General features: G+C 34.3%; 2 protein-coding genes across 2 annotated transcripts; both read right to left on the bottom strand.

The window, feature by feature from the left end:
* Positions 1-1158: 1158 nt before the first annotated feature.
* LOC120068591 (probable cinnamyl alcohol dehydrogenase 1) lies at positions 1159-5814 on the bottom strand. Its single transcript, XM_039020409.1, has 6 exons — positions 5574-5814; positions 3275-3388; positions 2968-3198; positions 2477-2762; positions 2215-2365; positions 1159-1607 (listed from the first exon to the last, which is right to left on the bottom strand). Exons 1-6 carry the CDS (start codon positions 5660-5662, stop codon positions 1411-1413), a joined length of 1068 nt encoding a protein of 355 aa, XP_038876337.1. The 5' UTR covers positions 5663-5814; the 3' UTR covers positions 1159-1410.
* A 2056-nt stretch (positions 5815-7870) lies between these two features.
* Positions 7871-17288, bottom strand: LOC120068455. The gene is made up of 2 exons (XM_039020234.1): positions 16906-17288; positions 7871-8620 (listed from the first exon to the last, which is right to left on the bottom strand). Exons 1-2 carry the CDS (start codon positions 17134-17136, stop codon positions 8387-8389), a joined length of 465 nt encoding a protein of 154 aa, XP_038876162.1. The 5' UTR covers positions 17137-17288; the 3' UTR covers positions 7871-8386.
* Between the last annotated feature and the right edge of the window lie 10215 nt (positions 17289-27503).

Genomic DNA, 27503 nt, shown 5'->3' with positions numbered 1-27503 from the left:
AAGTAAGATGATTTTTCTAAGCTCTTCTAGGATCATAACTATTCTAGATATTTCTTAAAGTATCTAAAAAAGGACATCTAGAAAAATGTAAAAAGTTGTTTTTAAGAATTGGTTTTGTTTTTAGATTTTGGCTAAGAATTCCATTCTTGTACTTAAGAAAGATACAAACCATGGTAGGAAAATGAGATAATATGTGCTTAATTTTCAAAAATAGAAGACAAAAAAATCAAATATTTACCAAACGGGGCTAAGTGACTTGAAAAATGTTTAAATACTACTTTTGGTCCTAGTACTTTCGATTTTAGTTCATGTCATTCTGCATAAAAAAAAATGTTCATTTTGATCCCTAAACTTTCAATTTTGGTTCATTTCAGTCCTAATACTTTCAAAATTGGCCAATTTTGATTCCTTTAAAATGAAATGATCAATATTGTCACTTCTTAAAAGCTTAGAGACCAAATTTTATATTTTGAAAAAAAGTAGGGACCAAGTAAAAAAAGTACAAAACCAAAGTTGTATTAAAAATTTAATTAGATAAATATTTTTTAAAAGAAAAATGGTGTTTTAAAAGCAATTACAACTTGGTCATTCCAAACATGGCTCTACTTGGGAAAGAAATTCATGGGAAAGAAATTCATGGGAAAGAAATTCCTAGTATAAACCAGAGGTAGATAATATAAAACTCTCGCTATCAAATTCCTTCTTAATTCTATCTCCCCTATTCGGCCACAGGGCATTGTGATTTCGGGCGTGGGGTATATCCAACAAACCTGGTGCATCAGCCACAATGGACCAGCTTTTACTTCAATGTTTAGACCCCTAATGCTCATATTCGTAGCCATATTCTCTGCATTTGTTTTCTCAGAGTGGCTTCATGTAGGAAGGTAACACATTCCCTCCCAACTATGTTTGTATTGAATTGAACACTTGTTGCTAAGCTGCTAACTCTCTGTTTCCTAAAACTGTTTTGTTTTTCAAGCCTAGTAGGAGATTTCTTCATCATATTGGGTCTCAATTTATTGCTGTGGGGAAAGAAGGCAGATCATAGGGTTTCAGCTAAACCGCAGGAGAACAAAAATGTCTTTATTGAAATGCAAAATACATCTAGAAATGAGCATTTGGGGCAAGAAGAGAGTTGTTCAGTCATGAGGCCTACTGTGAAGGAGTTAAATAGTCACCTATGAAGTCCATGGACCAAACAAGGAATGGAGTTAACAACTTTCCCTTAAATCCTACTCCTTGGGCTAAGTATACCCTAAATGATAACCAAGTACAAGGAGTCTGTTACAGAAACAAGAAGGTGAATCTTTGTTTGATATACAAACGAAAGAAATAGAAATAAGATGCTGGTGCTGGTGTTCTCACTGTCATATATGACTACTCAATCACCTTTTTCTCTCCCTCTCGAGATCATTTTAGAGAGCCTTCGATATCAATAACAAATCGGTACTTCACATCATTCTTCGTTACCCTTCCGATAGCTTCATTAGAGTACTGAATTGGAATCACTTCTATGTTTGGATAGATTCCATGAGCAGCACAGAAATCGATCATTTCTTGGGTCACTTTAGTGCCACCAGTCACGCTACCAGAAATGGTTCTCATACCTGCCAGAAAATCGGTCAATTCATTTAGAGTTTGTTTGGAATGACTTTCTAAAGAAAATGTTTTTCAACACTTGTCATTCCAAACCAAATGTTGAAGTAAAAGACAACACTAACTATTCTAAAATGTTTTTGAAGTATCTACTATACGATATAAATATGTAAATTAGATTTTTTTTAAAAATTATGTTGTAGTATGTAAAATAAATATCTCAAAAGAAAAGATCTAAAAGTATATCGGCTTTCTGTTGGTTCAAAGAATTCGAGAATTCCTTTAGATAAGGATGACCCAATAAATATCTTGAAGATCCGTAGAAATCAGGTAGAACCTACTCCAAGGATCCAATGCCTATAAATAGGAAATGTGGCCCCATATGTGAGCAAGCAAACAAAGAAAGAAAGAAAAGTAAAGCTAAAGAGTTAGTGAAGAAAAGTGAGTGAGTGTTAGAGAGTAAAAGAGCTTTATACATTCTGAATAAAAGTTCCTTTCTTGAAAAGAAGATTATCTCTCTTCCTTTTGTGCTAATTTCTTCAACACACCTTTAAGTCTCCAGTTAAGTAAGAAGATGAACACATTGTATTTAATAAAAGTCAGTTGCTTAAAACATACCCAAATTAAGGCTTGCAGGACTAAACTTGACTTGAGAAGGAAACCCTACCAGAACCATAACCCCACCAATCTTCAATGTAGACATGTATGGATCAAATGGATGATCACCAGATGCAGCATCAATAATAAAGTCGAGAGACTTAGACAAGGCCTGTTAAAGAGTGATATGTGAATTAATTAGAATTAAGTTGACAGATAAGAGGATGATTCTGATACATGTAAGACAATATGATGAACAAGAGAAAAACTAATTATATATAACCTCCATTTGCTCATTGTCAGATGAGAGAACAAATTTGTCTGCTCCAAGAACGCTCAAGGCTTCTTCTTTCTTGGATATGCTAGTGCTAAAAACTGTCACATTCAGTCCAAAAGCCTTCCCAAACTTCACAGCTAAGTGGCCGAGACCACCAAGCCCAATCACTCCAAGAGATTTACCAGGTTGATTCATATTATGTCGAATCATGGGAGAATAAACAGTAATTCCAGCACAAAGCAAAGGAGCAGCTGAAGCTAATGGATAATTGTCAGGTATTTTGTAGCAGTATCTGTAAAACAATGACCAGAAAATAAATGTGATTCTGCATAAACTTGCCGAAGGATCAAATGATAAGAAGCTATTTTTGGAAGTATAAGATAGCATGTGTACATTCAGCTTCAAATAATGAAGGTTAGACTTGAATACAACTAATAGGCAATGGAATGAATTGATATCAAATAATAAAAGAGAATAGGTTAGAAGTTAAAACTAGCCTCTCATGAACAACTATGTAGTTGGAGTATCCTCCCTTTGTAATTGTACCGTCAAAATCAGTTGAATTAAAAGTAAGAGTTGATCCACTCGTGCAACTAACTTCTTGACAATCGTCACAGTACTCGCATTGTCTGCAAGAATTTACATAAGTTCCTACCCCAACATGATCTCCAACTTTAAATCGTTGAACATTTAAGCCAACAGATTTCACAATTCCTGCAATCTCATGTCTGTTGAACAATTAGTGCAAGCACTTTAAAAATTTCAAAAAGAGGACTTGTAATTTCATAAGAAAGATTATCGTACCCAGGCACCAAAGGATATTTTGAATCTCCTAATTTATTTCTTGTCCATATTACATCTGCATAACAAATTCCGCAGTGTGTTATTGTAATTGAAACATCATCATCTCCAGGAACCCTAACAAGGTTGAAAGTATGGTTAAGGATGAAATCAAGATATATCCGAAATATCAATAAGAACTATTCATCGGGTTCTTTTAAATTCATGAAATCATAGCTGTAAGTGATTCAAATCATTGTTTAAAAAGAAAAAAAAAGAATAAAAGAAAAGGAGCTGGATTTTGTCGTGGGTTTACACGTCTTACTACAAATTTGTGTGCGATGGCTGTCATGGGGCCAATACAGTCCACCAACAAAGCAGTTGCTCACAAGCGCAATGGAAACACAAAGGAAGCACCAGTTAACATAATCTTCTGGTGCTCAATAAGTTGATTGAAATTTACAAAACGGAAGGGGACCTTCTAACCATCCAGAGTGGATTATAGAGAACGTTTTCACCTAGATATGAGATTTGTCAGACTATAATCCTCAAGAGAATTTGAACATTTGCACCACCTAAATGCAATAAAGAGCACCAAGTTTAAGTAGTATTATTTCCCTTTGTCATTGAAAAGGCGGTTGTTTTGTTCCTTTCAAAGATTCCAGCAGATACTTTGAACACAGAGAACCAATAACCTTCATTTGGACCTTGAAAGGATGTCCTGTTAGTAAGTAGGAAAGGAAGTTGTGAATGATGATGATGGGCATCACTGCATGCCAACCGAAGGCTTCCAAAATGGACAACCAAAAGCGTCTAGCAAAGGGACATGGAATGAAGAGGTGGCTTTGAGATTCAGAGACTTCCATACACATGGTACAGCAGTTAGGAGATAAGAGCTTGATGAGGCAGCTTCCTTATGAGCCTATGTATCATAGTTATTCACCGCATTTTGCAGCTAAGACATCTTAATGGATAACATTGAAACTCCACTGATGAACAAAGGAAACAATGAACTGAAATGACCAGCAGGCAACAACTTAATTGAAATGCTTAATCCAATGTAATGTGGCAGGGCTGAGGCACACAAAGTAGGCTAGGGATTGAACAACGTGGGTGTAGTGTGTGGGCCAGCTAGCAGCATGAAAGGCATTGAATTGTTCCAGATATAAGATTCAAACCTATGACCAATCGATTAACAACTGATCACTTTACTATTGAGTTATTGGATAACAATGGTGTAGATTCATCTCTCTCGATCAAATAAGGTGAAAGGGAAGTGTGAGAAAGGGAATTGAGGCATTGGTACATTGCCACAATGGCGATCCAAACGTCGAGATTTTTTCTCTCTGACAGGAGGTTTATTTCTTTTTGAAATTAGGCATTGTCGCATTCAACTACAAATGAGCAAGAGAAAGCACCCAATGAGTAGCCTAGCGCATCAATGCATGCAATAAACATGGCTTGGATACATGGGGTAAATATAGGAGATAGGATATTCCATGAAAAGGTTAATCCATAGGTATGATGACCTTCCCGACCCAATTGAAATCTCTGTTATGTAGACGTATGAGAGAAATTGAAATAATACCTTAAATTTATATCTAATATTAGAGAGAGAGACTCGTTCAATTATTATTACGAGACAATCGTGTGATGGCCTCATTAAATAATAAAATAAGTGACATTTTGCGACCAAAAGTCTCACATTGGCTCCATGATATATAAGTGAGAATACCTATCTTTAATGGTATGAAATCTTTTGGGTAAAATCAGAAACAAATTCATGAGAATTGTGCCTAAAATGGACATATCATATCATTATGGAGATATATTGGAGATTTTGTTGTTGTTGAGATCCCACTTCACAATATTCTTAAAATATATGTGTTAATTCTTTTATTTCTAATTAATTTTCAAATGAAATTTCATATTTATCCAACACGTTATCGTAGTCGATAAAATCTATATAGGTACTCGGTCAAGAAAAAAACAGAAAGAAAATATCTAATTCAAAAATGAATCCAAAGAAATATCATCAGATGGGACATGTTGAGGATCCCACGTCAAAATGACATCGATAGAGATCACACCATAATCATCCGGGGAAACATTAAGTACCAGTTAGAACTATATAGTTTAACATAATATCAAGAACACTGATGAAGAGCAAACAACTAATTCACATTTTATTCGACGGTGCAAAATCTCAGCAAAGCACAACAACAGGCTTAGCAAAAGGAAGAACACGATCAATAAAAGAAACAAAACTAGAAGGAGTTTCAGTTACTACCTCATTGCAATAAAAGATTAGGAAATGACATACCTACGAGTGAATTTGTAAGGAGATAGAAACCCAGAGGAATCTCTCGCGGCCCAACCGAGACAGTCTTCAGCGGAATTCTGAGAGCTCATCGTTCTCCAAAAACGAAGGAAGTGAAGGATGAATTTGATTTCCACAGAAACGCAATGGCCTGAGAAATGAAAGAAACGGGAAACAGTATTGAAGATGAAAGGAAAGGAAAATGACGATGGAGCGTGGAGCTCATTACCTTCATGAACAATAATATCTCCATTCTGTGGGGTCCTTTTAGGATACGTTAGTTTTTGCAGCGATCTCACTTTTCACGCAGCCATATCCGGACACGTGGTCCAACGACAAAACGCCATGTGTCGAGCTCTTTTTTCGCCCTTTTAGGTTTATGCCTTTTCTGCTCAAATTAAAAGTACATTTTTATTATAATAGTTTGTCGGTACCTTCTAGTCGAAATCGATTTGTGATTTAAATAAATATTTAATTCTTTTTTCATCACCCTCTAAACTGTACAAAGACGAAAGGTTAGATAATATATAACTAAATTTACCTTCATTCATTAATTCAATATATAATTAAATTTCCCTTATAATTTATCTTAATTCTTATGTAATTTTACTCACCATTATCGTTAAGATAGACATCTAATTATGCCATTTGGTAGATCATATCATCTTTTTTATTTATTAAATATATATGGTTGACTTATTCTCATAGGAATAATATCGCAATTTTGTCAAAATTTGAGAAAGTTTTTTAATATATTAGGGCATAGGCATATAAGAATATATATATTCCTTTTTAAAAATATAAAAAGCAAGAAAGTGAAAGGAAAAAAAAAACTAGAAGACAATAAATAAATATATAGTCGATTAATTTGAAGTTCTTGAAGGATAATTAATTGATCTTCTCGAAACTGAAGTCGGTGAAAAAATTAGCTAGGGTAATTGAGGATGCTTTAATTTTTATTTTTCAGAAGAAAAAGACCAATTTTATAGTCATATTGACCAATTTCTTTGTCAATGTATGTCGTTGGCAAAGAGATGAACCCTTGAATATCAATGATATGATGAAATGATGGCATGAGAGAATTCATCTGCAAAATTTTTTAGGATGATGGTTCTATGAATAGCCAGTCCCAAAAGACATCAAACGATTGAAGCATCTTCTTCTGTTTCTAAACGTGGTAAAAAGAAGTCACTTATTGATTTGATTGGAGAAAATTTGGAGATGCTAACAAATTCTATTAATAAAGTAGCTGTTCTACTTGATAGAAAAGGTATGACCCTCCTTATATTTTAAGCTATATTTAAATATAGAAAAATATGCTAAAAAGTCTAAGATATATGCGTGTACGTGTATGTTTTTTCTATATATAATATATAGGGAATGATGTTGCTAGAGAGTCTATGGGTGAGAGCATAATCAACGTATTTACAATGTTTTTAAGGAACTATTAAATTTGGAAATTTCACCTAGCTTCTAGCTTCTTTTTATCATTCCATAATCACAAAAGCTTTTTTTTTTTTTTTTTTGGATGTCCAAAATCCATGTGCAAACTAAGAACGGTTTAATCAAAAAATGGACAATTAAGAGGAATTTGGTTTGATCTAGTCTCTTTTTTTTTTCCTTTACCTTTTGGGTATATATTTAATTTTAGAGATTTGTCAGTTGTTTTTTTATTTAATATTTGACCATGGTTATGACATTTATAATTTTTATTTAATAAGTTAATTTATTTTTATTAAATAATATGCTTTTCAAATTATATGTGATTAACATTATTATTTGATACTAAAGTAATTTATAATTATTAATATAAGTTCCAACAACATTACAAAGGCAAGAACAAAAGCAAGAACGTAAAATGTCATGCTTTTTTTATTTCACATGGATATCCAAACAAAAAAATTTAATTTAAATGATTTTAAATCAATTTGATTCCAAAAGCACATAATAATTTGAATTCATTTTCTACATTAAAAATCCTAGAATTGGAAATCATTTCTATCCAGATCTTTTATGCTATACGAAGCATTATTATTATTATTATTATTATTATTATTATTATTATTATTATTATTTTGTTATTTTAAAATTAGATTTATAGAAACTTGGACTTCCGAGGCATATTTAACTGATATGCTGACAACATTGAACCATAAATCTCACATAATTTAACACTCCAACAAAAATAAATAAATAAAAAGCACCGACTTGCAATCCTCAATCTCGGTCCTCTTGAGCTTTTTATGCTTCTGCACCAAAGTAAACTTGTACCCAGAAGACCAAAACTCCATCTAGAAGAGTTGGAAACAAAATCCTTGGATTTTTAGCTTGTTCTTGAAGTCATAAAAATGCTATCCAATTTACACATGTTGCATACCCTTGAAATAACTGTTAAACATTTCAAAGTAGCCGAATGCTCTTAAATTGAAACTAGACACAGTCAGCTATGATATTTAGTTGCTAAAGTAATCTATAGGATCTTAAAGCCTATGTAGGTGGCCACCATGACTTATACATGGCCCTTATTAGGCCAATCCATAGTTGTTTAGTCTAGCCATCCATTCAACGAGGCATCAGGATCCATGCTTTATCGAACATGAAATTAAATACATGTTTTATCAGTCAATATATGGAAACAAGTCAATGTGAAATATTTGAAAAACCTTGCATATGACCAAAATGAGTTGAAATGGGGGCAAAAAAAGAGCCGGAGGGGGACTCACAAATTCATCGTATGTCATGAGCCCGCATCAGTACAAACAAACCAGAGGATAGCCAGCCCACTGCATCCTAAAAAAACAGACGTTAGCAAAGGTCTATTTTGATGCCTTTCTTCTCTTTACTGGTGACTTTGCTCTCTTCTTTCTCTGGACTCCCGATTCTGAAGAACTCTTCAACTGTTCTGCCCGAGGATCATCGGGAGTACAAAGCAGAAATTTCTTGTTGGAACCAACTTGATTGCAGAAAAGGTTGAGCATCTTCCTTCCCCTCATCCATTTCAGCAGTAGCTTCATGTGTGTTTTGCTGTTCAATCCATTCACGCCAGATTCCTGATATGAAAAGCAGTATTAGATAGAAAGGGCAAAATTCGAGCCAGCATATTGGTTTTCATGACTGATGAATGGCAAATTTCTATCGAAATACAATTTCCTTTAACAGGAACTTACCAAGTCCCAGACATGATGGATTAAGTCGTCCTTGGCTTTCTATAAGATATATTCAAATGATCCAATTTCAAAAATGGCACATTAAATTGGAGCTCTTAATACACAACAACTATGTTCACAACTTATAAAAAGTTAAAATACCATTTTGGTCCCTATATTTTGGAGTTTGTTCAATTTTTGTCCATGTACTTTCAAATGTCCTTTTAGTCCATGTACTTTCAACCAGATTCCTCAATCCTCGATACTATCAATGATAGAGATTTCGGTCAAAAGCTGGTTCCTTTTAGTGGTAATCCAGCCAAAGACATCTTTGTTTCTAGACTTCAAAACTTCCTTCAACCCTTGAGTTTAATTATGAAACTGTGACTTGGCCAGCCTCCAAGGTTCTGTTCTTCCACCAATATTCAAACAGAGGAAGAAATTATGGATGTTCGGAGCCACATGTTCTCAAAATGGAAAAGGGTGGGACCCCATTTGGAGCTTCCCATGGAAAAAAGAAAGAGGAAATGATCCGATGTTGGTCTATCAATACGCTCAACCCCAGACCCAGTGTTGTAGAACTTCTCAGGGATCCCTTCAGAAATAAAAAATCTGTTGATAAGGGTCATAAAAGAAGGAGCTGTCTAACCATGTGAAAAGCCCATCTTGAAGGGGAAGCTTGTTAAGGCCCGATGTGCTAATAAAGGAATGGAAGAGTGTAATGCTTTGGGTGACTTTCCCATTAAATTTCTCATGAGACCATCGAGAAATATTAAAATCTCCTCCCAACAGGCAATTTTCGGAGCAAAAAAAGGAATGATCAAATAACTCTTGCCAAACTCCCCTGCTCTACCTATTTTCCAGTGCCCTCCCAACTGTTTCTTACCCCCGATTCAGATCTCATGGAAGTGAAAAGCTGCAAAATAGGAGAACACTTTTTCTATATGTGGAAAGTGTTCAATGGAATATACATAGAAGATGTGGAAAAAAGACAAAAGATTCTATTCTCTTCTCCAATGTTACAATGGCTAAATGAAAGCCTAAAGCAGATGCTGAATGGACCAACGTTTGAATTCTTCCTTCTAAAGGAAAGAGTCGATCAAAATGTCATCCGTCTCTCCAAATTTCCTGACAACAGAGGATGGTTCGTGGAATGCGCGGTTTGGCCGTGGACAGGAGGAAGAAAAAAACATTCACATCCCTTATGGTGATGGAACAACCGGATGGCAAGACTTCAGTACTATGGTAAGTGGCTTCTTAAACCCCTTGCCCTCGTTAGAACCTTCCCAGCTTGCATCCCCTGTTTCAGAAGATAGTAAACAAAGCCCTCAACATAGATGGATTAAAAGAAGATCCACGAAAAAAGGAAATAGTTATAGAAGAAAAAGTTTAGCGGGTGTAGAAAAAAAAAGATAATACATCCCGCAGCCTACCTCAGAATCAAAGATGAAGCATCTCAAGCAAGCCTTTTGGGTTCAGAAAAGCCACGAGGTATTTAAAGAAGATTTTAACCAGCTATGGATCATCTCCAAGCTCTTTGCTTTTAATGAGTGGAAGGAAATAGAAGAAAGTTTGAAGCAAGTCTTCCATATACCAATTATCATCAATCCTCTGTTTGAAGACAAAGCTTTAGTCAAGCTAAACCAAGGGAAGTTAGAAGATCTGATTGAAGCACCTAGACAATGGCAATCAATAGGACCTTATCATCTTCTATTTGAAAGATGGAACAAAGAAAAACACGGCAGACCTACAGTAGTGAAAGGATTTGGGGGTTGGATCTCAATAAACAACCTACCTTTGGGCTATTGGTGCAGAGCCACATTTAAAGCTATTGGAGCATATTTCGGAGGTCTTGAAAGTATAGCAAGTGATACTCTTAATCTCATCAATTGTGCGGAAGCAAGAATTAAAGTAAGAAGGAATAGCTATGGATTCATGCCAGCAACCATAGAAATTAAAGATGAAAAGCGTGGAAACATCTTTCTAAATTTGGGTGATATACATTAAAGATGAAAAGCGTGGAAACATCTTTCTAAATTTTGGTGATATACAGTGTGATGAGCTTGTCAAAAATCTCAAGGGTGATCTTCTTCTTAACCAATTCTCCAATCCAATTGATATATGTCGAATCCATCAAACCATGAAAGACGAAGGGGCAGAAATTGAAGATCTTAGATCAGATTGGTCCTTTCTCCTTTCCTCAGACTAAGCCAAAATTTGCAAGAAATCTGTATGCAGCCTTATTAAGGTATCCCGATCAAAATCAACAGAATTTGAAGCACCATCCTCATTCAATCTGCAAGAAAATAGCAGAAGAATTTGAAGAGTGACAACAAGACCCTCAGGAAGTTTTGTTTAACTCAGAAATCCGCGAAGGAAATTACCAAGAAGAATGCCAAGAGTCACCTCGGCAAAGGGTTAAAAAGACGATTCATCTCCCTTTTCAGAAGAACTCGAGTGTGTCAGCAGAAGTAGAAGAGTTTCCTCTCTTTCTACAGCAAAAGAAACATTTAAATCAGCCGGTTGGTGAACTTGTAGATGAAGAATCTGAACAGCCACATTTATTGAGGAAAAAGAAAGAACCAATGGATTGCCTAACATTTCCCTCCCTCGTTCAGCAGAAAAGTTAAAAAAAAAAAAAACGGCTCTCCCTCAATTATTATGAGCCGTCACACTCTCTCTCTTCCATTTGAAAAATCAGACTCCATCAATTCAGTTACAGCAGGGGAAAATTCATTAAAGATCAACAACATTGAGGCTGATTCTGCAGCCAGCCCCTCTTCAGTCAGCCCTTCACAAATCACACCCCTTCAGCAACAAAGAGAAGTTAATGACATTGAGGCTCCTGCAATCTCTGAAAAAGGCTCACACCTTTTCAAACCGTTCCCCAATCATTTTGTGCGAGGGCATAAACCAGTTACCAATTCGTGGTCCTCCATCTCTAATTCTGATTTAATTGAGGACTATTGCATAAGACTTCAACTCCCAGAAATCAAATCAAAAAGGTCAGTTTTTTGTTCTACTAATTGGCCTCCCTTAAATCATCCATCTTTCAAAGTTTCAGACCCAAATATCTCTCTTTTGCAAGGATCTCCATTCCATGGAATCTCTCATGACTTCGAAAATGCATCAATAACAAGTGTAAGCAGTTGCATAACAAGTGTAAGCAGTGAAGAACTTGAAAAAGACATTCAGGAAGTTGAACAAACTTCAGCAGAAGACTTATTTGGCAGTGGGGATGCTTTAAAGCTTCTTTTCCAAACAGAGGAAGATCAGGGGGTTGAAAGGAAGAGTCCCCAACATCATTTATCAAAGACAGCATACCTCAGGAGCTCAATTCATTAATTGAAGAGTGTGTGAACTTACTCTAGGTTAATCATCTGTCCGGAATTCAATAACCTTAAAAGCAATGATGAAGATCATTTCATGGAACATCAGAGGCTTGGTGACAGAAATAAAAGATTGGCAATCAAAAGACTCCTGAAAAAAATAAACCTTGACATAGTTCTTCTCCAAGAAACAAAAAGAGACAACTTCGATCTACCTTTTATTAAAAGCTTATGGAGCTCTAAAGAAGTTGGCTAGGCTTTTGTGGAAGCTTCGGGTAGGGTAGGAGGTATTCTATCTATGTGGGATGAAGGCAAAATTTCAGTTTCAGAGATTTCAAAAGCATCATACTCTTTGACCTTAAAATGTCAAACAATTTGTAGAAAAAGCTGTTGGATAACAAACGTGTACGGTCCCAATTGCTACAGAGAAAGGGACAGCCTATGATCTGAATTATCTTCCATATTAGACTCTTGTGACGGGCCATGGTGCCTTGGAGGGGACTTTAATTGCATCCGAGGAAGACAAGAAAGATTCCCAATAGGAAGATCTTCAAGAGAAATAAGAAACTTCAATAAGTTTATTCGAGAGTCAAATTTAATTGAAATTCGTATGTCCAATGGAAAATTCTCTTCGTCAAGAGAAGGAGTATTGTCATCAAGATCCCCCATCGACAGATTCTTTGTTTCTCAAAATTGGGATGAGTTCTTTGAAGATTCAAGAGTGTCAAGACAAGCTCGAACCATTTCTGATCACTTTCCTCTTCTTTTTGAAGCTGGTGCTTTTGAGTGAGGTCCCTCTTCTTTTAGATTCTGTAACAGTTGGCTAAAAAATAAGGAATGCTGTCAGATAATTGAAAACTCTTTGTTGATAAAAGGGTAGCAGGATTGGGCTGGTTTTGCCTTGTATTCCAGACTAAGAAGGGTAAAACGGAGTGTTAAAAGATGGCTGGCAGAGCATGAAAAAGTCCAGAAAATCAGAGAAGAATCTCTGCTGAAAGAAATCAATGAAAAAGACCTCCAAGCCGACAGCCTTGAGAACTTTTCAGCAGAAGAAGATGTGAGAATGTCTTTAAAGGGTGACCTATTATCTCTTTACCAAGCAGAAGAAAGAGACCTAATTCAAAAAAGTAAACTGAATTGGCTACTTATGGAGATACTACCATGAGGATGGGCCTTTTTGGAAACAGATTGTTGAAGCAAAATATGGGGAGACTCCTCTCAAGTCTTGGCCCAACACCACCTTTCCAAATTATGTTAGGGGACTATGGAGAGACATTTTGTAGCATATGAATCTTATTAACGATAAAGTCAAAATTAAAGTGGGTCATGGAAAAAATACCTCATTTTGGAGTGACAGATGATTCAGAACCTCCCCCCCTCAAAAAGCTTTCCCAGACTATTCTACCTATCCACACAAAAAAGGTCTTCCATTCATGATCTGTGGGACTCTAGACAGGAATGGTCTCTTTATTATAGGAGAAATTTAAAGGATGATGAGTTTGATGAGTGGCTTGATCTTATCGATTGCCTACACAACATCCATCTATCAACTAACAAAGATAAATGGATCTGGGAACCAGATGCCAAAGGTTCTTTCTCCACAAAGTCCCTTTCCCACATTTTGGGAGTTGATATGGATTCCTCGGAACATCCCTTCCATGCTGCTATAAGGAAGGATTTATACCCAAAAAAGATAAAGTTCTTCCTTTGGGAAGTTAGTCACCTAGGAAGTATGGACACATCACTTTGGGCAAAGTGTCAATGTCGGACACAGATACATCTGGACAAGCTCCCGACATGTGTCAGATGCGAAAATCCGTGTCCCCTTCTATTTATTATTTTTTTAATGTTGGATACGTGAGGACACACCATCGACATGCATAGACAAAAAAAAAAAAAATTTAAAAAAAAACTTGGATGGTGATAGAGAGAGGTGGTTGGCATGCAACTTGGGGGAAGGGCGAGCAGAATCAAGGAGGGTGAGGAGGATGGGGGCTATGTGTGGTTAGAAAGAATAGTGCAAAAAGGAAAAAGAGATATTACTTAGGGTTAGGGTTTTTGCTTGGGCTTTGGGCTTGGGTTTTGGGCCTTATTACATCCCATTCATGTGATGTGGCCATAGGTTCCCAACCCCCGCCCCCCCGGGTAATTTTTTCTCTTTTAAATGACCTTTCCTTTCCTTTATTAATTTTATAAAAAAAAAAATGTTATTTTTAATAACTAACAAAAAAAACTAGTATTAATTATTTATAGTACTTAATAAAAGATAGTATTTAAAATACTTGATAAAAATATTATTTTTAATAATATATATATAATTATTAAAAAAAATTAAAATAGTGTATCCCCAACGTGTTGTGTCCTACATTTTTAGAAATTGGCATGTCACCGTGTCGTGTCGTGTCACGTGCCTTATGTCTATGTCTGTGATTCCTAGTTAGTCACAATGCCATAAACACTAGTGATAGATTGCAAAATCGTCTCCCCTACATGGCCATCTCACACACCCCTCCCCCCCCCGGCCTCTTGGCAAGGTGACGGTGTATGAAGAGATGATTGGATGAGTCAGGACCAAACTTACATATTAAGCCCTCCCTAAAGATACTAGAGGTACCCTCACTTACACTTTCATTAGTCTTCCTTTCACAAAACAAAAGAAAATTATGTGGATGCACATGATGTGTACTTGGAAGGAGAGAAACAAGTGAATCTTCACAGATAAGGGAAACTCTTTTGATAGCTTTTTTGATCTTGTTATCTTTTATGCTATGTCTCGGTGTAGATGCTCATCTTTCTTTAATCCATACACCTTGTCCTCTCTTTTGATCAATTGGAGAATTCTTATGTAACTCCATTGGCTTGGGCTCTAGCCCTTTTTGTAAATTTCATACATCAATGAAATATATTTCCTATCCAAAAAAAAAAACAAAAGGATGACCCACCACCAAAGAAATCAAGATGTCAAAAATGGTACCAGGCCAAGTAAAAGACCATCCAAAAGCCTGAAAAAAAATGTCCCGAAAACTGGCAACAAATGGACAATGGAAAAACAAATGGCTTGGAGATTCAGCATGGCAACAACACGTGACACCAAGAAGGAGAAAGAAACATATAAGGCATGAGCATTGTAGACGGTCAACAGTATTGATGGCACCAAACTAAGCTCCCAAAAAAATTAATATTTTTAGGATAACTAGCTTTCCAAATCACAAAATAAAAGTCAAGACAATGATGGATCCACGGTGCCCACAAATTGGCCATGAGAGATTTAACAGTAAAACCCAAAGTAGGATCAAGCAACTACAACCAAGAATCAAGAGAGGAACGCATGCTGACAGATGCCAGATGGTGAGATAATGAGGCCCATTCAGAAATCTCTAGCTCAGTTATCTTTGTATCGTTAGATAAGTCGATTTGTTTTAGGGAAGACAGGTGTGGGGTTTTTCCTGGTGAAGGAGAGAGGGAGAGGGCTAGAGATACAATTGTCTTCTAAGTCAAAAGTGTGAAGGAGATCTAGAGAATTTTGTGACGAGGACAAGAAAGGTATTGTAGGCTTGTTTGTTTGGAGAAGTTGATAGTGTTGTGGGGTAGAGTAAAAGGGACATTGGCGAGTCTTCGCTTTGAGGTAAAAGAACGTCAATGTGCTTTGGGTTAATTGAGGGAGTGATAAGATGGCTTATTTTTTTATGTTTTGGTGTGCTTCTGTCCATTGTTCAGGGGTAATAAAAGGGGGCAAAAGGGCAGGGAAGTTGGAAGGTTGAAAAGCATATACAGAGGGAAAGGAAGGACAAAGGGGAACAAAGTTTTAAGTGACAGGATGGAGGCAGGGAAAGAAAAAAGGCACCTATCAGCTGCCGGGCTGTGGTCAGGAGGTATGAAGGGTATGATCCCAAGATCCCGTCAGATGGATTGTCTCCAGCATTGAGGAAGTTATTGGAAAATAGTTAGCATCTACCTAGTTGAGAAGACCAAGGAGGTTTATGGAAAAGTACCAACAGGAGTGATACCATCCAAGAAAGTAAAGGAAGGTGGAGTGAGTAGAGGGGTGCCAATAGAACAACGAGGAAACCTAAGACCATATTAATGACATATGAGAGATGGAGAATGCTGGAGATACCTATTTTACATAAACCCAATCAAGGAAGGTTGGTCACAACAGGCTACTCATTCTAACGTCACTGCTCCTCCTGAGCATCTCTAAGAACCAACATAAAACGCCATTCAATATAAAATTACATGTTGTGGTAAGTGTTCAAAGGTATAACGCTTGTTTGGTTGCAGAAGAGTTTCATCAAAATTGCTCAAAAACCTTTACTTTTTCTGACTAATGATTAGTATTTCTTTGAAAAACGATTGCCAAATAAGCTAGATATCAGTAATTCATTTCTTAATGGTGTTCTCAATAAAGTAATTTCTATGTTCCAGCCGAATGACTGTGAAACCAGTCTTCAATGCCTTAAGTGAACTAACATTCATAAATGGCAGTCGCTTTTCCTAAAAAGCATATCCACATTCAGATTAGGCTAGTCGCTTGAATGAAAAAAAATAAAAATAAAAAATACATGTGGTCTCTTGATCAAGTTTTGAGACTAAATATCAGGCTTAAGAGCCAATGTCGCTGCTGAGCTAACCTAAACTAGATCAATCAACTCTCGTTTGAATGTCTTGACTATGAGAAATCCAAACAACTTAGCATGGCGATATTAATTGTATAGTATTAGCTGGTTTCCCTCTCTCTCCAGACAAAGTCGGAGGCACGGTGTAAATATCAATTCAGTTACAATAACACCATCCAAAATCGAAATGAAAGAAAGTAAACGACGACACGTAACAGAAACTGAAAGTTTGGGGAAAACCTACCTGAGCTTTAATCCAAGCATTGGAAACGGTGAGAGGGCCGTGCTGCTTGACAACACCATAGAGATCTTGAGCAACCAAAGACGCTTCCTGAGGGGTCAACTTGGGATTGATCTTCCTAAGATTCTCTGCTCGCTTCCTCGAGAAATACCTCGCAAATGTACTGAACACAAGGCCAGCAGAACCTCCACCTCCATCTGCATTTCCAATTCTTTGAATACTGCGAAGCCACATATCTGATTTACCGCGATATTTCGGCACAATGCTCTGCCACTGTTCGTCTTTGACTACTACTGCGCACCGTCGCACAGGTTTGCCGCTGCCGCCAAGACTATGAGATACGGAGAGAGTCGACTACGAGCGAGAAGAATTACCCACACAGGGTTTTTCGTTGTCTTCAGTTGTGCTGTGACGGAAAATCGGTTCATAGCCGACCTGAACGAACCGGTTCGGTTGGTTTGAATTGATCATCGTGATAGTAAAACGCATAAAACGGTTTTTTTTAAAAAAAAAAAAATTAAAAGTTTTGTTTTTTATCGTTTTTTTTTTTAAAAAAAAAAAAAAAAAAAAAAAAAGACCTTCATGTTGGTCTACATTTATCCCTTGGATTTCTTAAACTTTAGGCGTTTTGATAGTTATTTCGATTTTTTTTTTTTTAAATTAAGTTTAGTCATTATTTTTATCTTCCAATTTTTTCCTTTGTCATCTATTTTTTACCAACGATTTAAAAAATCAAGTCAAATTTTGATAACAAAAAAAATATAGTTTTCAAAAAATTGTTTTTGGAATTTGGAATTTGGTTAAGAATTCAACCATTGTACATAACAAAGATGTAAATTATGGTAAGAAATGTGGATGATATAAACTTAATTTTCAAAAATAAATATAAAAAACAAAATGGCTACCAAATGAAACCTTAATGTTTTTGTCTTGTGGTCTTTAAAATTTCAATCTGGCATCAAATACGTCATTGACTTATTCGATGTTCAAATTTATAAACTTATTAAACATTAAACTAAAAGTTTAGAGGATGTTTGAGCCCTCAACTTCAAGTTTGTGAGTTATTATAGCTCACTCCATATTTGGGTTCAAATTATAATAATTGGTATTTCCAATTATTATAACCTATAATTAATTATGGTATTACTATTTCAAGGGATAAGTTCTTAAATAATAGAGTTTTTGAAAAAGAAAAGACATGATTATGGTAGTTCAAAAATTATTTTAAAAAATAAACTTAATATAAAAAGAAATTTCATATAAGTTAGAAACACAAACCATTGACAAAAAAATTTGAAACTCCCGTACATGGTACACAAATTTCAATTATCCAAATTAGCATCCACGTGTTACTAGTAAAGAAAAAATGTGTACCCCTAAATCGTGTACCCAATATACAAGTTTTTTTAGTTAATAGAAAATTTGTTTTGAACTATTTTGTGGATTTTTTTTTTTCAAAAAAAGTCAAATTTGTGGAAAATTTATGAATTTATTAGGTTGACTTTTTCTTTCTAATTGACCAAATTCATTTAAGGTAATTAATATTTTTTTAAAAAACCACAATTGTGGAAAATTTTTTAATATAGACTTTAAGATTTAATTGAAAATATCATTTTTTCCAAATTATTCCTCATTCTTTTTTAGTACTATTCCTCTCTTTTATTATTATTTTTTTCTTTCTAATTGACCATTTAAGGTAATTAACTTAGATAATTATTATGGGTTAAATCCATCTTTAGTTAAAATTTTGATTCAATTTTTAATAAAAATTTACTAGACCATTGTTATGATATTTTTATTTAACATTAGAAAATATAATATTTTTAATAAATTAAATAGGAAATAAAAATGTGAAATAAAAATCTATTTTTGAATTATCAATCCAAAAAAATCTTTTAAAATCAAGTGGGAATATGTGCACAAATCGTGAACTATTTACATGATTTTCTTGGTGCACACATGGCACCCATGTGCCCTTAGTTAGCATCTAATTAGCAAATTTATTGTCTTTACCCTATTACTGAATTCATGTATCTTGTCCACGATTTAGCAACACTATTTTTTGGAATAATTTTCTTTTAGCTCTATTTTTATAATTAATTATTTAAATCGCATTATTTACAAAAAAAAAAATCATATTTCAAATCTCTCATTGTTATACACCTCAAATACACCAATTCAGTGTCTCAAATACCTCATTAGAGTCCCGTCAGATATAAATTTTAATTTTATATAAAATATACCAATTGAATATGTGATGGACCTATTAGACATAAAATTTAAAGCTTATAAACCTACTAGACATTTTTAAAGTTTAAGGACCTCTCAAACATAAAATGTAAATGTCAGAATCTATTAGACACCTGAGAGATGGATTATTCAAAAAAAATACTCAAAATATGTAGTAAAATAAAGACATATAATTGAAAAAATATATATTTTGAATATAAGGCAACAAAACTTTTTGTTATTTAAAATAATTTTTTTTAAAATGTAATATTATTAAATTTTTATTTTAAAAAAATACTTTTTCCAAAAGTGTTTAAATAATAAGATATTCCTAACAAACCTTTAGACCATGCATGGGGAATAAACCAATCAATCATATCACATCAATAATTGATGTCAAAGTAAGCTTAGCGTAGTTGACAGACACTTTTTTCTTAAAGGTTAAATATTCTAACATTCATGTCCACTCGTTGTACTAAAAAAACACATATCAACAATTAATAACAATTTTTTACTATTAACTTTTGCAAAATGAATCTTATACACGAAGAATGGTAACAAAACTAGGTAAAACCCAAAATCAAAGGAAACTCACAATCCACAAAAAAAAAAAAAAAAAAAAAAAAAAATCAATTATATGAAAAATTATTTCATCACAAAAAATTCTTTCCTTGATCTCAACTACAAAAACTATCAAAGATTTCGTACTATTCATACTTTTTTTCTCATTCTCAATAAGAGAATACAAGAAACGGATCCATTTAATTGGAATTAGTATACCCAAACTTAAAAGTGTTTCTAATTTGGACAATCTGAAAACAAAGTAATAGGCTTCTTTTATAGCGCATGTCTCAGAACCCATCAATTACTTACTTGAACATTTCCAATGTAGGACTGTTAGCATAATTACTTTAAAGGGTTGTCAAGTGAAATAGCAAATTTTAAAGTTTTATTTGGAAAAATGGTAAAAATATTTTTAAATTATAAAAATAGCAAAACGAATTTATATAATAGAAAATACTAATTAATAAAAGACAAAACTACCCTCAAATAATAAAATTAAGTACAAGCGATAAGGCAAAGATACATTGCTTCAAAAACAACTTGCATACCACAAATACACTCTACCTAAACATTCTATAATTACAAATACACAATATCTAAACATTCTAAAAGCAAAAATTAAAAATCACAAAATATGATCCTTACCGCTTCCAGATGCCTATAAAACGCATACTTGAGAGAGAAGATGATGATCATGTGGTGGGGGTCATTAGAAACTTATGCATATCCACCAAGATGGACTTTCTTCAAGGTGAGAATGAACAAAGTTGATTGTATCAGTGAAGTTGTTGTTGCCAAGTGAATATTTGAAGGAATTGCAACTTTAGGGCAATGTAACTATTGAAAATATGGTTGCATTTGACAATAAACCAGTTGTAGAGAGTTTCAACGTCTTCATTCCATGTGAACATTTTGCTCATAAGATCTTAAAAGACAACTATTGGAAATGTCCTAAACTCGCAGTTTATAGATGTTGTTAACATATTCTATTTATTAATAAAAAATATTGTTGAGTTTTTTATTTAATAAATTACTATTGATATTGCATCCTTCTATGAAAATCCAATAAACAAATCCATGGCTATAATATGAATACTTTAACTTTATATGGCGACATAAAAATGGATCAAGTTTTAGTATGTAGCCAAAACGGTCTATAAGTATAGAGACGAGATTAGGTACCTCATCCTGGTGACACTATTGGATGTGGCCATTTTGTATACTAATACAAATGATGTGATCCAAAAATCATTCATGTAGAGACATGTGAGTGAAGGCATCGTGTGCAATGAGTTTGCATAAGACCGGACATCGAAATAGTCATTTTTCTTTATAACAACCGTTTACTATTAAAACTGGCTATCTCGAACTCAAATGACCTAGGGTAATTGATTTTAATCTTGAGCTAACTATAAACTCCTATTTATTCGGGATTATTCTTTAATTTGCATAGATGAGAGTAGTCCAATAACACTCCTCAATAAGCCTCCCATCTTGGGGATAAGACCGGATAGATAGCTGGGGACATAGCTTTGTAATATGGAATTCACTCCTACCCGATTTAGACTTAGTAGATGGGTTGTTCTCTTAAGCACTGATGCCATGTCTTGAACAACGGGGCCTACCATCTCATGGTAGAAAGGGTTATGATTTATACGTTGGACTATAAATCGATTGTTCAATGGAGGATCAGTGGGAGCTTAAGGAGCAAGATGTATTTACAGAGATAAAACGGTAACCTTTGACCCAGCTATAAATGCAAATGGCCTGTGAAGGATTGACTTATTGATTATGGTTAAATGAACAGAAATATATATACAGTGAGGAGAGTGTAACTATCAAGCTATAATGGAATGTCTTGGTAGTTATCAAATAATAATTAATTCGGTTTAAAGAGTTTAACCAATTAATTACAAGTCGTTGGAGCTCATGATCTGTAGGTCCATAAGGTCCCTCTACTAGCTCGTAATTTGGATTAATAAATTGAGTAATCTTGATAAGATTTGAAATTAGGGTTTAGAATTTTAAATGTTCAAATTCAATTAGAGTTTCTATTTATTGTATTCAATACAATTGAAATGTTTAATTTTATCGAAACTAAACGAAATTGGAGAAACGATTAATGTTTAAAATATGATTTAAATATTAATTGTATAATATTAACTTCATTAGGATAGAATTGTTTTTTTTATTAATCTAATATTAGATATTAAATTAACAAAATTAATTAAAAGGTTTAATTAATTAGTTTTAATTAAAAATTAATTAATTGAATAATAATAATAATAATATAATATTCTTTATATCCAGCTCAATTTAGTGTTTCCACCACACAATCTTTGCAAGAGAATAGTAGAGAAGATCTTCGTGGTGGTCTACTTGTAGATTAAAGCTCTTTCACGTAGAATTCAGCTGGTATTGAAGAGGTTTTTCAAAGATACGGTGTTCAGCAAACCCTCTCTGTAATAGTTACTTTGAAACATGTTTTAAACTCAAATTAAGTATAATTAAAATGCTTATTGATTCTAATTTTCTCCACTGCACATTAATATACTCTATCACTTTAAACGCTATCAACCCAGAACGTCATTATTGAAAACGATGTTCAAAGTAGAAACAAAAGCAGGAAACATGTGTGCAAGCAAAAAATGTCGGTGACCTGACAAGGGTGGTCATCAAAAGCTAACCAAAACGATGGAATTCAAGAAAGGGTTGCTGAACCAACGATCGCAAACATGAGATTGATAAGGAGAAAAAGAGATTTTGGGGGCGGCTAAGTGAAGAAGATGAAGAAAAAAAGATTTAGGGCTTTTCGTAATCTTATTTTATTAATGATGGTGATGATGATAATGATGATAAAATTAATAATAATTATAAACTGAACAATATACATATAATATGCACATGTTTCAAATATTTAAAGTTTAATTCCCATTTATATGCTTCTTTTTAAGTATAACAAACCATTTTTACGTATTTCTATATGAAAAAATTGAAAACATCGAAAATGTGGGAAAAAAAGGATCAAATTAATTTGATAACAATATGCATAAAATAATGAAAAAGAAATATTTGGATACAGTTAAATTTGTAACAAACATTTAAACAAATTGAAAGATAGTTAAATAAAATCAAATTTGATAATAAAAAAGATAAATTCAAATATAAACGGGAGAGAAAAGTCAAGAAGTTTTTGTTTATGGTGATTAATTCAATAAGTAGTTACATAAAATCTAATTTGATAATAAAATATAAATTCAAATATAATTCGACGGAGAAAATTCATGAAGAGAGCTCGTTTATTTACAATTACAATGTATTCATAATTCCATTTTTATTTAAGCTTCAACACTATATTTATAACTCCATCAATCACAAAACCTACAAAAGGAGTATAACTCGTTGTAGAGGCATAGCAAAAACAGTAAGATTGCAAAAGTGAATACTTATTTGTTTGTCCAAAAGACAAAAGGTGTAATAATATAATAAGATGATATTAAATAAAAGGTGATTAAAAAAATACAAAAAAAATGATAAAATTTAAATGAAATATATAGTTTGTTAGATGATAATATGTATAAAATAATAAGTAAAATCCCAATCATAATAAAAAAAATTAATCTGAAATTAAAATAATAAAAAATAATAAAATAATGTAAATTTAAAGATATATTATAAATTAAAATAAAAATGGTGATAAACAAATTAAATATTGATTAATTATGAATATTTTTGAAAAATGGTTAAATCAAATTAAAACAGATATGAAACCGCTGATTCAAATTTTAAAATGTGAGAAAAATTCGGTGCCTTTATCTCTTGAACACGTTAGGTTGAAGTCTCATAACCAACGATTCCATCTATACTGTATTTCTATTGAGAATTGATATATGGTCTCATAATAGACGATTCCATTTACACTATATTTCTATTGAGAATTTATATATGGTATAGCAATTACACAATACTTGAAAAAACTATTAACCGATCATACCAAGGGCAACTTGAGAATTAAAAAAATATATGTCATGTGCACGGCAGACATTTGTCAAAAATCTTAGTATTTCCATTTTTTGACAAAAATCAAAAAACACCCCCCGATTTTGCTATTTCCTCCAATTTTCCTACTTTAAATCTATATAGAATAGAGTAGCCGTAGGATCATTCATGCCAAATTGCCAAGAATAAATAATATACCACATTCTATTGAGAAATTGATGATAGCTTTAAGATGATTATTATCTTCCTCAATTAAATCTTCAAATGCCCTTAGTGGATTTATCTCTAGATGAGATTCAATAAATTTATGGCATTAAACAGTTTGTGAGTGAATCTTTATCTGAGTATTAGGAACGTTATAAATGATTATGTGCTAGTTTCCCCCATCACCAGATTTTTGACAAATTACTGATTCAATACTTCTATAGTGGTTTGCTTACCAATGACAGGAACTCAATTGACTCAGCAGCTGGAGGCGCTCTTGTTGACAAGACACCCAAAGAGGCCCAAGAATTGATATCACACATTGTTGAGAATAACCATAATTTTGGCACCAGGGCCACTGAATCTGATTTAATTGGTAATTTTGAGGTTAAAGAATTAAAAGCTCAACTTTCTAACTTAACTTCTCTTGTGACGCAGTTGGCCCAAGGAGGAGTTGCTCAAGTCAAGGCTTGTAAAGCCTGCGGAATACCAGGACATGCCTTTGAAGCATGTCCTCAAACACAAGTCAACGTAGTTGGGAGTTACCAGAGGAAGTATGACCCACATGGCTCGGTACACAATCTAGGATGGCATGATCACCCTAATCTAAAATGAAGAGGTCGAGGCCAAGGACAATGGCATGACAATTCTAATCATTCCAATCAATCGTCGTCATCTTCCTCAGGTATGTCTTTAGAAGACATTGTTAAAACTTTGGCTGATAATTCCCTTAAATTTCAACAGAAAATTCAGCAGCTGCAGAAAGACTCCTTCAGCTATCAAAGGACACAAAGGCCTATCAGCAAGAAACCAGAGCGAGCATGGATAATCTTAGAGATTCAAGTCACACAGTTAGTTGTTGTTGTGAGTTGAATAGAAAACAAGGGTTCAAGGAAGTTACCTACACAACCGGACCATGCCAACGTTAGTGCCATCACATTGAGGAGCGGTAAGAATCTTCCATTAGACAACCTATCTCCACTTGGTAAGCCCAACGAAGAAGCTAAGAACAATGAGAGTAAATTTGAAGCATAACCATCTACTCCCAAGGTAAGTACTCTTATTTTACTTTATGTTGAATCTTATATTCCTAAAGCTCCATTTTCTGGCAGGCTAGTAAGATCAAAACAAGAACAGAGAGACGAGGAGTTGATCAAGATGTTAAAAAATGTTCAGATAAATATTCCTCTCTTGAATGTAATCCAACAAATCCACAGGTATGCTAAATTCCTAAAGAAGTTGTGCACCAAAAAGAGGACAGGTAAAGATAGAGAAAAGGTAGCGGTAAGTAAAAATGTATCGGCTCTCCTGAAACATAATATTCCTAAAAAATGCTGAGACCCAGGTATGTTCACTTTTTCCTACATAATCGATAATAGATTCATCCATCATACCATGTTAGAACTAGGAGTCTCTTTTAATGTCATGCTCTATCATGTTTATGAGGATTTAAAATTGAATAATTTGCAAAAAAAAACTATTGCATGCATCCAACTAGTTGATAGATTTTATATCCAACCCTTAGGGATTGTTGAAGATGTACTGTTGCAAGTTATGACTTGATTTTCCCAGTCGATTTCTATATACTAAAAATGGATGAAATTTTTACGCCTTCATCTTCTACAATTCTGTTAGGTAGACCCTTCATGCAAACTGCTAAGAAAAAAATTGATGTAGATAAGGGTGTCTTTTTGTAGAATTTTATGGGGAAGTTGTTTCTTTTAATATATATGATGTCATGAAATTCCCTAAGGAATATTTGTCCTTGTGCTTGATTAAGGAGCATGATGTTATTGATGAGATTGTGTTGCATGATGATGATGATAATTCTAACATGTTGGTTGCTCCCTGCATTGATCTCGATTTGCATGATTCACATGATTTATCTCTTTCTGTTGTTAATGTTAACAAATTAGAAGAACCTCTTTCTGACTTCGATATTCTTGATTTGCTACAAGGGATTGAGCTTAAGGCTCTCCCTAACCATTTGAAATATGTGTACCTGGGAGAAGGGAACACCCTTCCAGGCATAATCTCTAGAGAGTTGACACCTTCCCAAGAGGAATCCCTAGTTGAAACTCTGAAAACTTACAAGAAGGCCATTGGGTGGACTCTAGATGATCTTAAGGGAGTAGTCCTTCTGATCTGCTTGAATAACTAATAAGGCGTAAAAGAAATGAATTTCAATATTCGTTCTAACTTTCGCTCGCAAAGGAACAAGATCTGAACTTGACGTCCCAAGGAGTCTTTGCATGCATAGGATCACTCTAAAGGAAGGAACCAAGCCCAAAGTCCAGCCCCTCAAAAAGCTCAACCCCAAGTTGAAAGATGTCGTTCTCAAAGAAATTATCAAGCTCATTGAAGCTAGAATCATTTACCCAGCTCCTGATAACAAATGGGTAAGTCCTATACATGTTGTCCCCAAAAAGACCAGCATGAAAATTGTGGAGAACAATAAGGGTGAAATGGTGCCAATGCGTGTACAAAATGGTTGGAGAATGTGCATCAATTTTCGAAAGCTCAACGAGGTAACCAAGAAAGATCACTTCCCTAACCTTCCTAGATCAAATGGTGGAACGGCTCGTCGAAAAACCATTTTTCTATTTTCTTGATGGCTTCTCTAGATTCTACCAAATCCCCATTGATCAAGAAAACTAGGAAAAAACCACCTTCACCTACACTATACGTATGCCTTCAGAAGGATGCCATTTGGGCTTTGCAATGTCCCAGGTACGTTCCAAAATTGTATGATGAGTATATTTTCTGACTTTATAGAAAAGTACATAGAAGTGTTTATGGATGATTTTATGGTTTATGGAGAGTCATTTAAGGATTGTTTGCATAATCTTAGCTTAGTATTGAGACGATACATTGAAGCTAACCTTGTTTTGAATTATGAAAAATGTCATTTTATGGCTTCTCATGGGATTGTTTAAGGACATCTAGTTTTTGAAAAAGGAATCGAGGCAGACAAAGCTAAGATAGATGTTATTGCTGAGCTTCTCTATCCTACCTGTGTTAGAGAGATTCGTTTTTTTCTTGGTAGCGTAGGTTTCTACAGGCGTTTTATCAAGGACTTTTCGAAGTTAGCACTGCCATTATCAATATTGCTTCATAAGGATGTTCCATTTGATTTTGACAAGAAGTGTCAAGAGGCCTTTGACACTGTGAAGGAGAAGCTGACCACGACCCCGATTTTGCAACCTCCGAGATGGGATGTACCGTTCGAAATCATGTGCGATGTTAGCAATTTAACAGTGGGATCGGTACTAGGACAAAGGGTTGATAAGAAGAGTCATGTCAAATGTTTTGCATCAAGGACCCTGAATACTAAGGATTTACTACACCACGATCGAGAAAGAATTTTTTGCTATTGTTTTTGCTTTAGATAAATTTCGTTATTATATTCTTGGTTTTCCTATTACTATCTTTACTAATCAACCTGCTCTCAGGTACCTGATCACTAAGAAGCAGTCAAAGCCCCGACTTGTACGTTGGATGCTCATCCTTCAGGAATTCAATTTGACTGTTAAGGACAGGAAGGGAGCGGAAAACTTAGTGGTTGACCATTTGAGCAGGATTGTACAAGAAGAGGACCCTGTGCC

The sequence above is a fragment of the Benincasa hispida genome, chromosome 12 (assembly GCF_009727055.1).
Source record: "Benincasa hispida cultivar B227 chromosome 12, ASM972705v1, whole genome shotgun sequence".
In the NCBI taxonomy this organism is placed as follows: Eukaryota; Viridiplantae; Streptophyta; class Magnoliopsida; order Cucurbitales; family Cucurbitaceae; genus Benincasa; species Benincasa hispida.
Note: the sequence above shows the minus strand (reverse complement) of the source record. Positions and strands in the feature narration are given on the sequence as shown.

What these genes read in the sequence shown, in the direction of transcription:
- LOC120068591 (XM_039020409.1), bottom strand. Translation starts at nt 5,662, where the DNA reads ATGAGCTCTCAGAATTCCGCTGAAGACTGTCTCGGTTGGGCCGCGAGA. An exon ending in AAATATCCTTTGGTGCCTGG is followed by an intron (nt 3,199 to 3,274) that starts GTACGATAATCT and finishes ATTGTTCAACAG; the next exon opens with ACATGAGATTGCAGGAATTG. An exon ending in TCCTGCAAGCCTTAATTTGG is followed by an intron (nt 1,608 to 2,214) that starts GTATGTTTTAAG and finishes ATTTTCTGGCAG; the next exon opens with GTATGAGAACCATTTCTGGT.
- LOC120068455 (XM_039020234.1), bottom strand. Translation starts at nt 17,136, where the DNA reads ATGTGGCTTCGCAGTATTCAAAGAATTGGAAATGCAGATGGAGGTGGA. An exon ending in ATGCTTGGATTAAAGCTCAG is followed by an intron (nt 8,621 to 16,905) that starts GTAGGTTTTCCC and finishes TTTTCATATCAG; the next exon opens with GAATCTGGCGTGAATGGATT.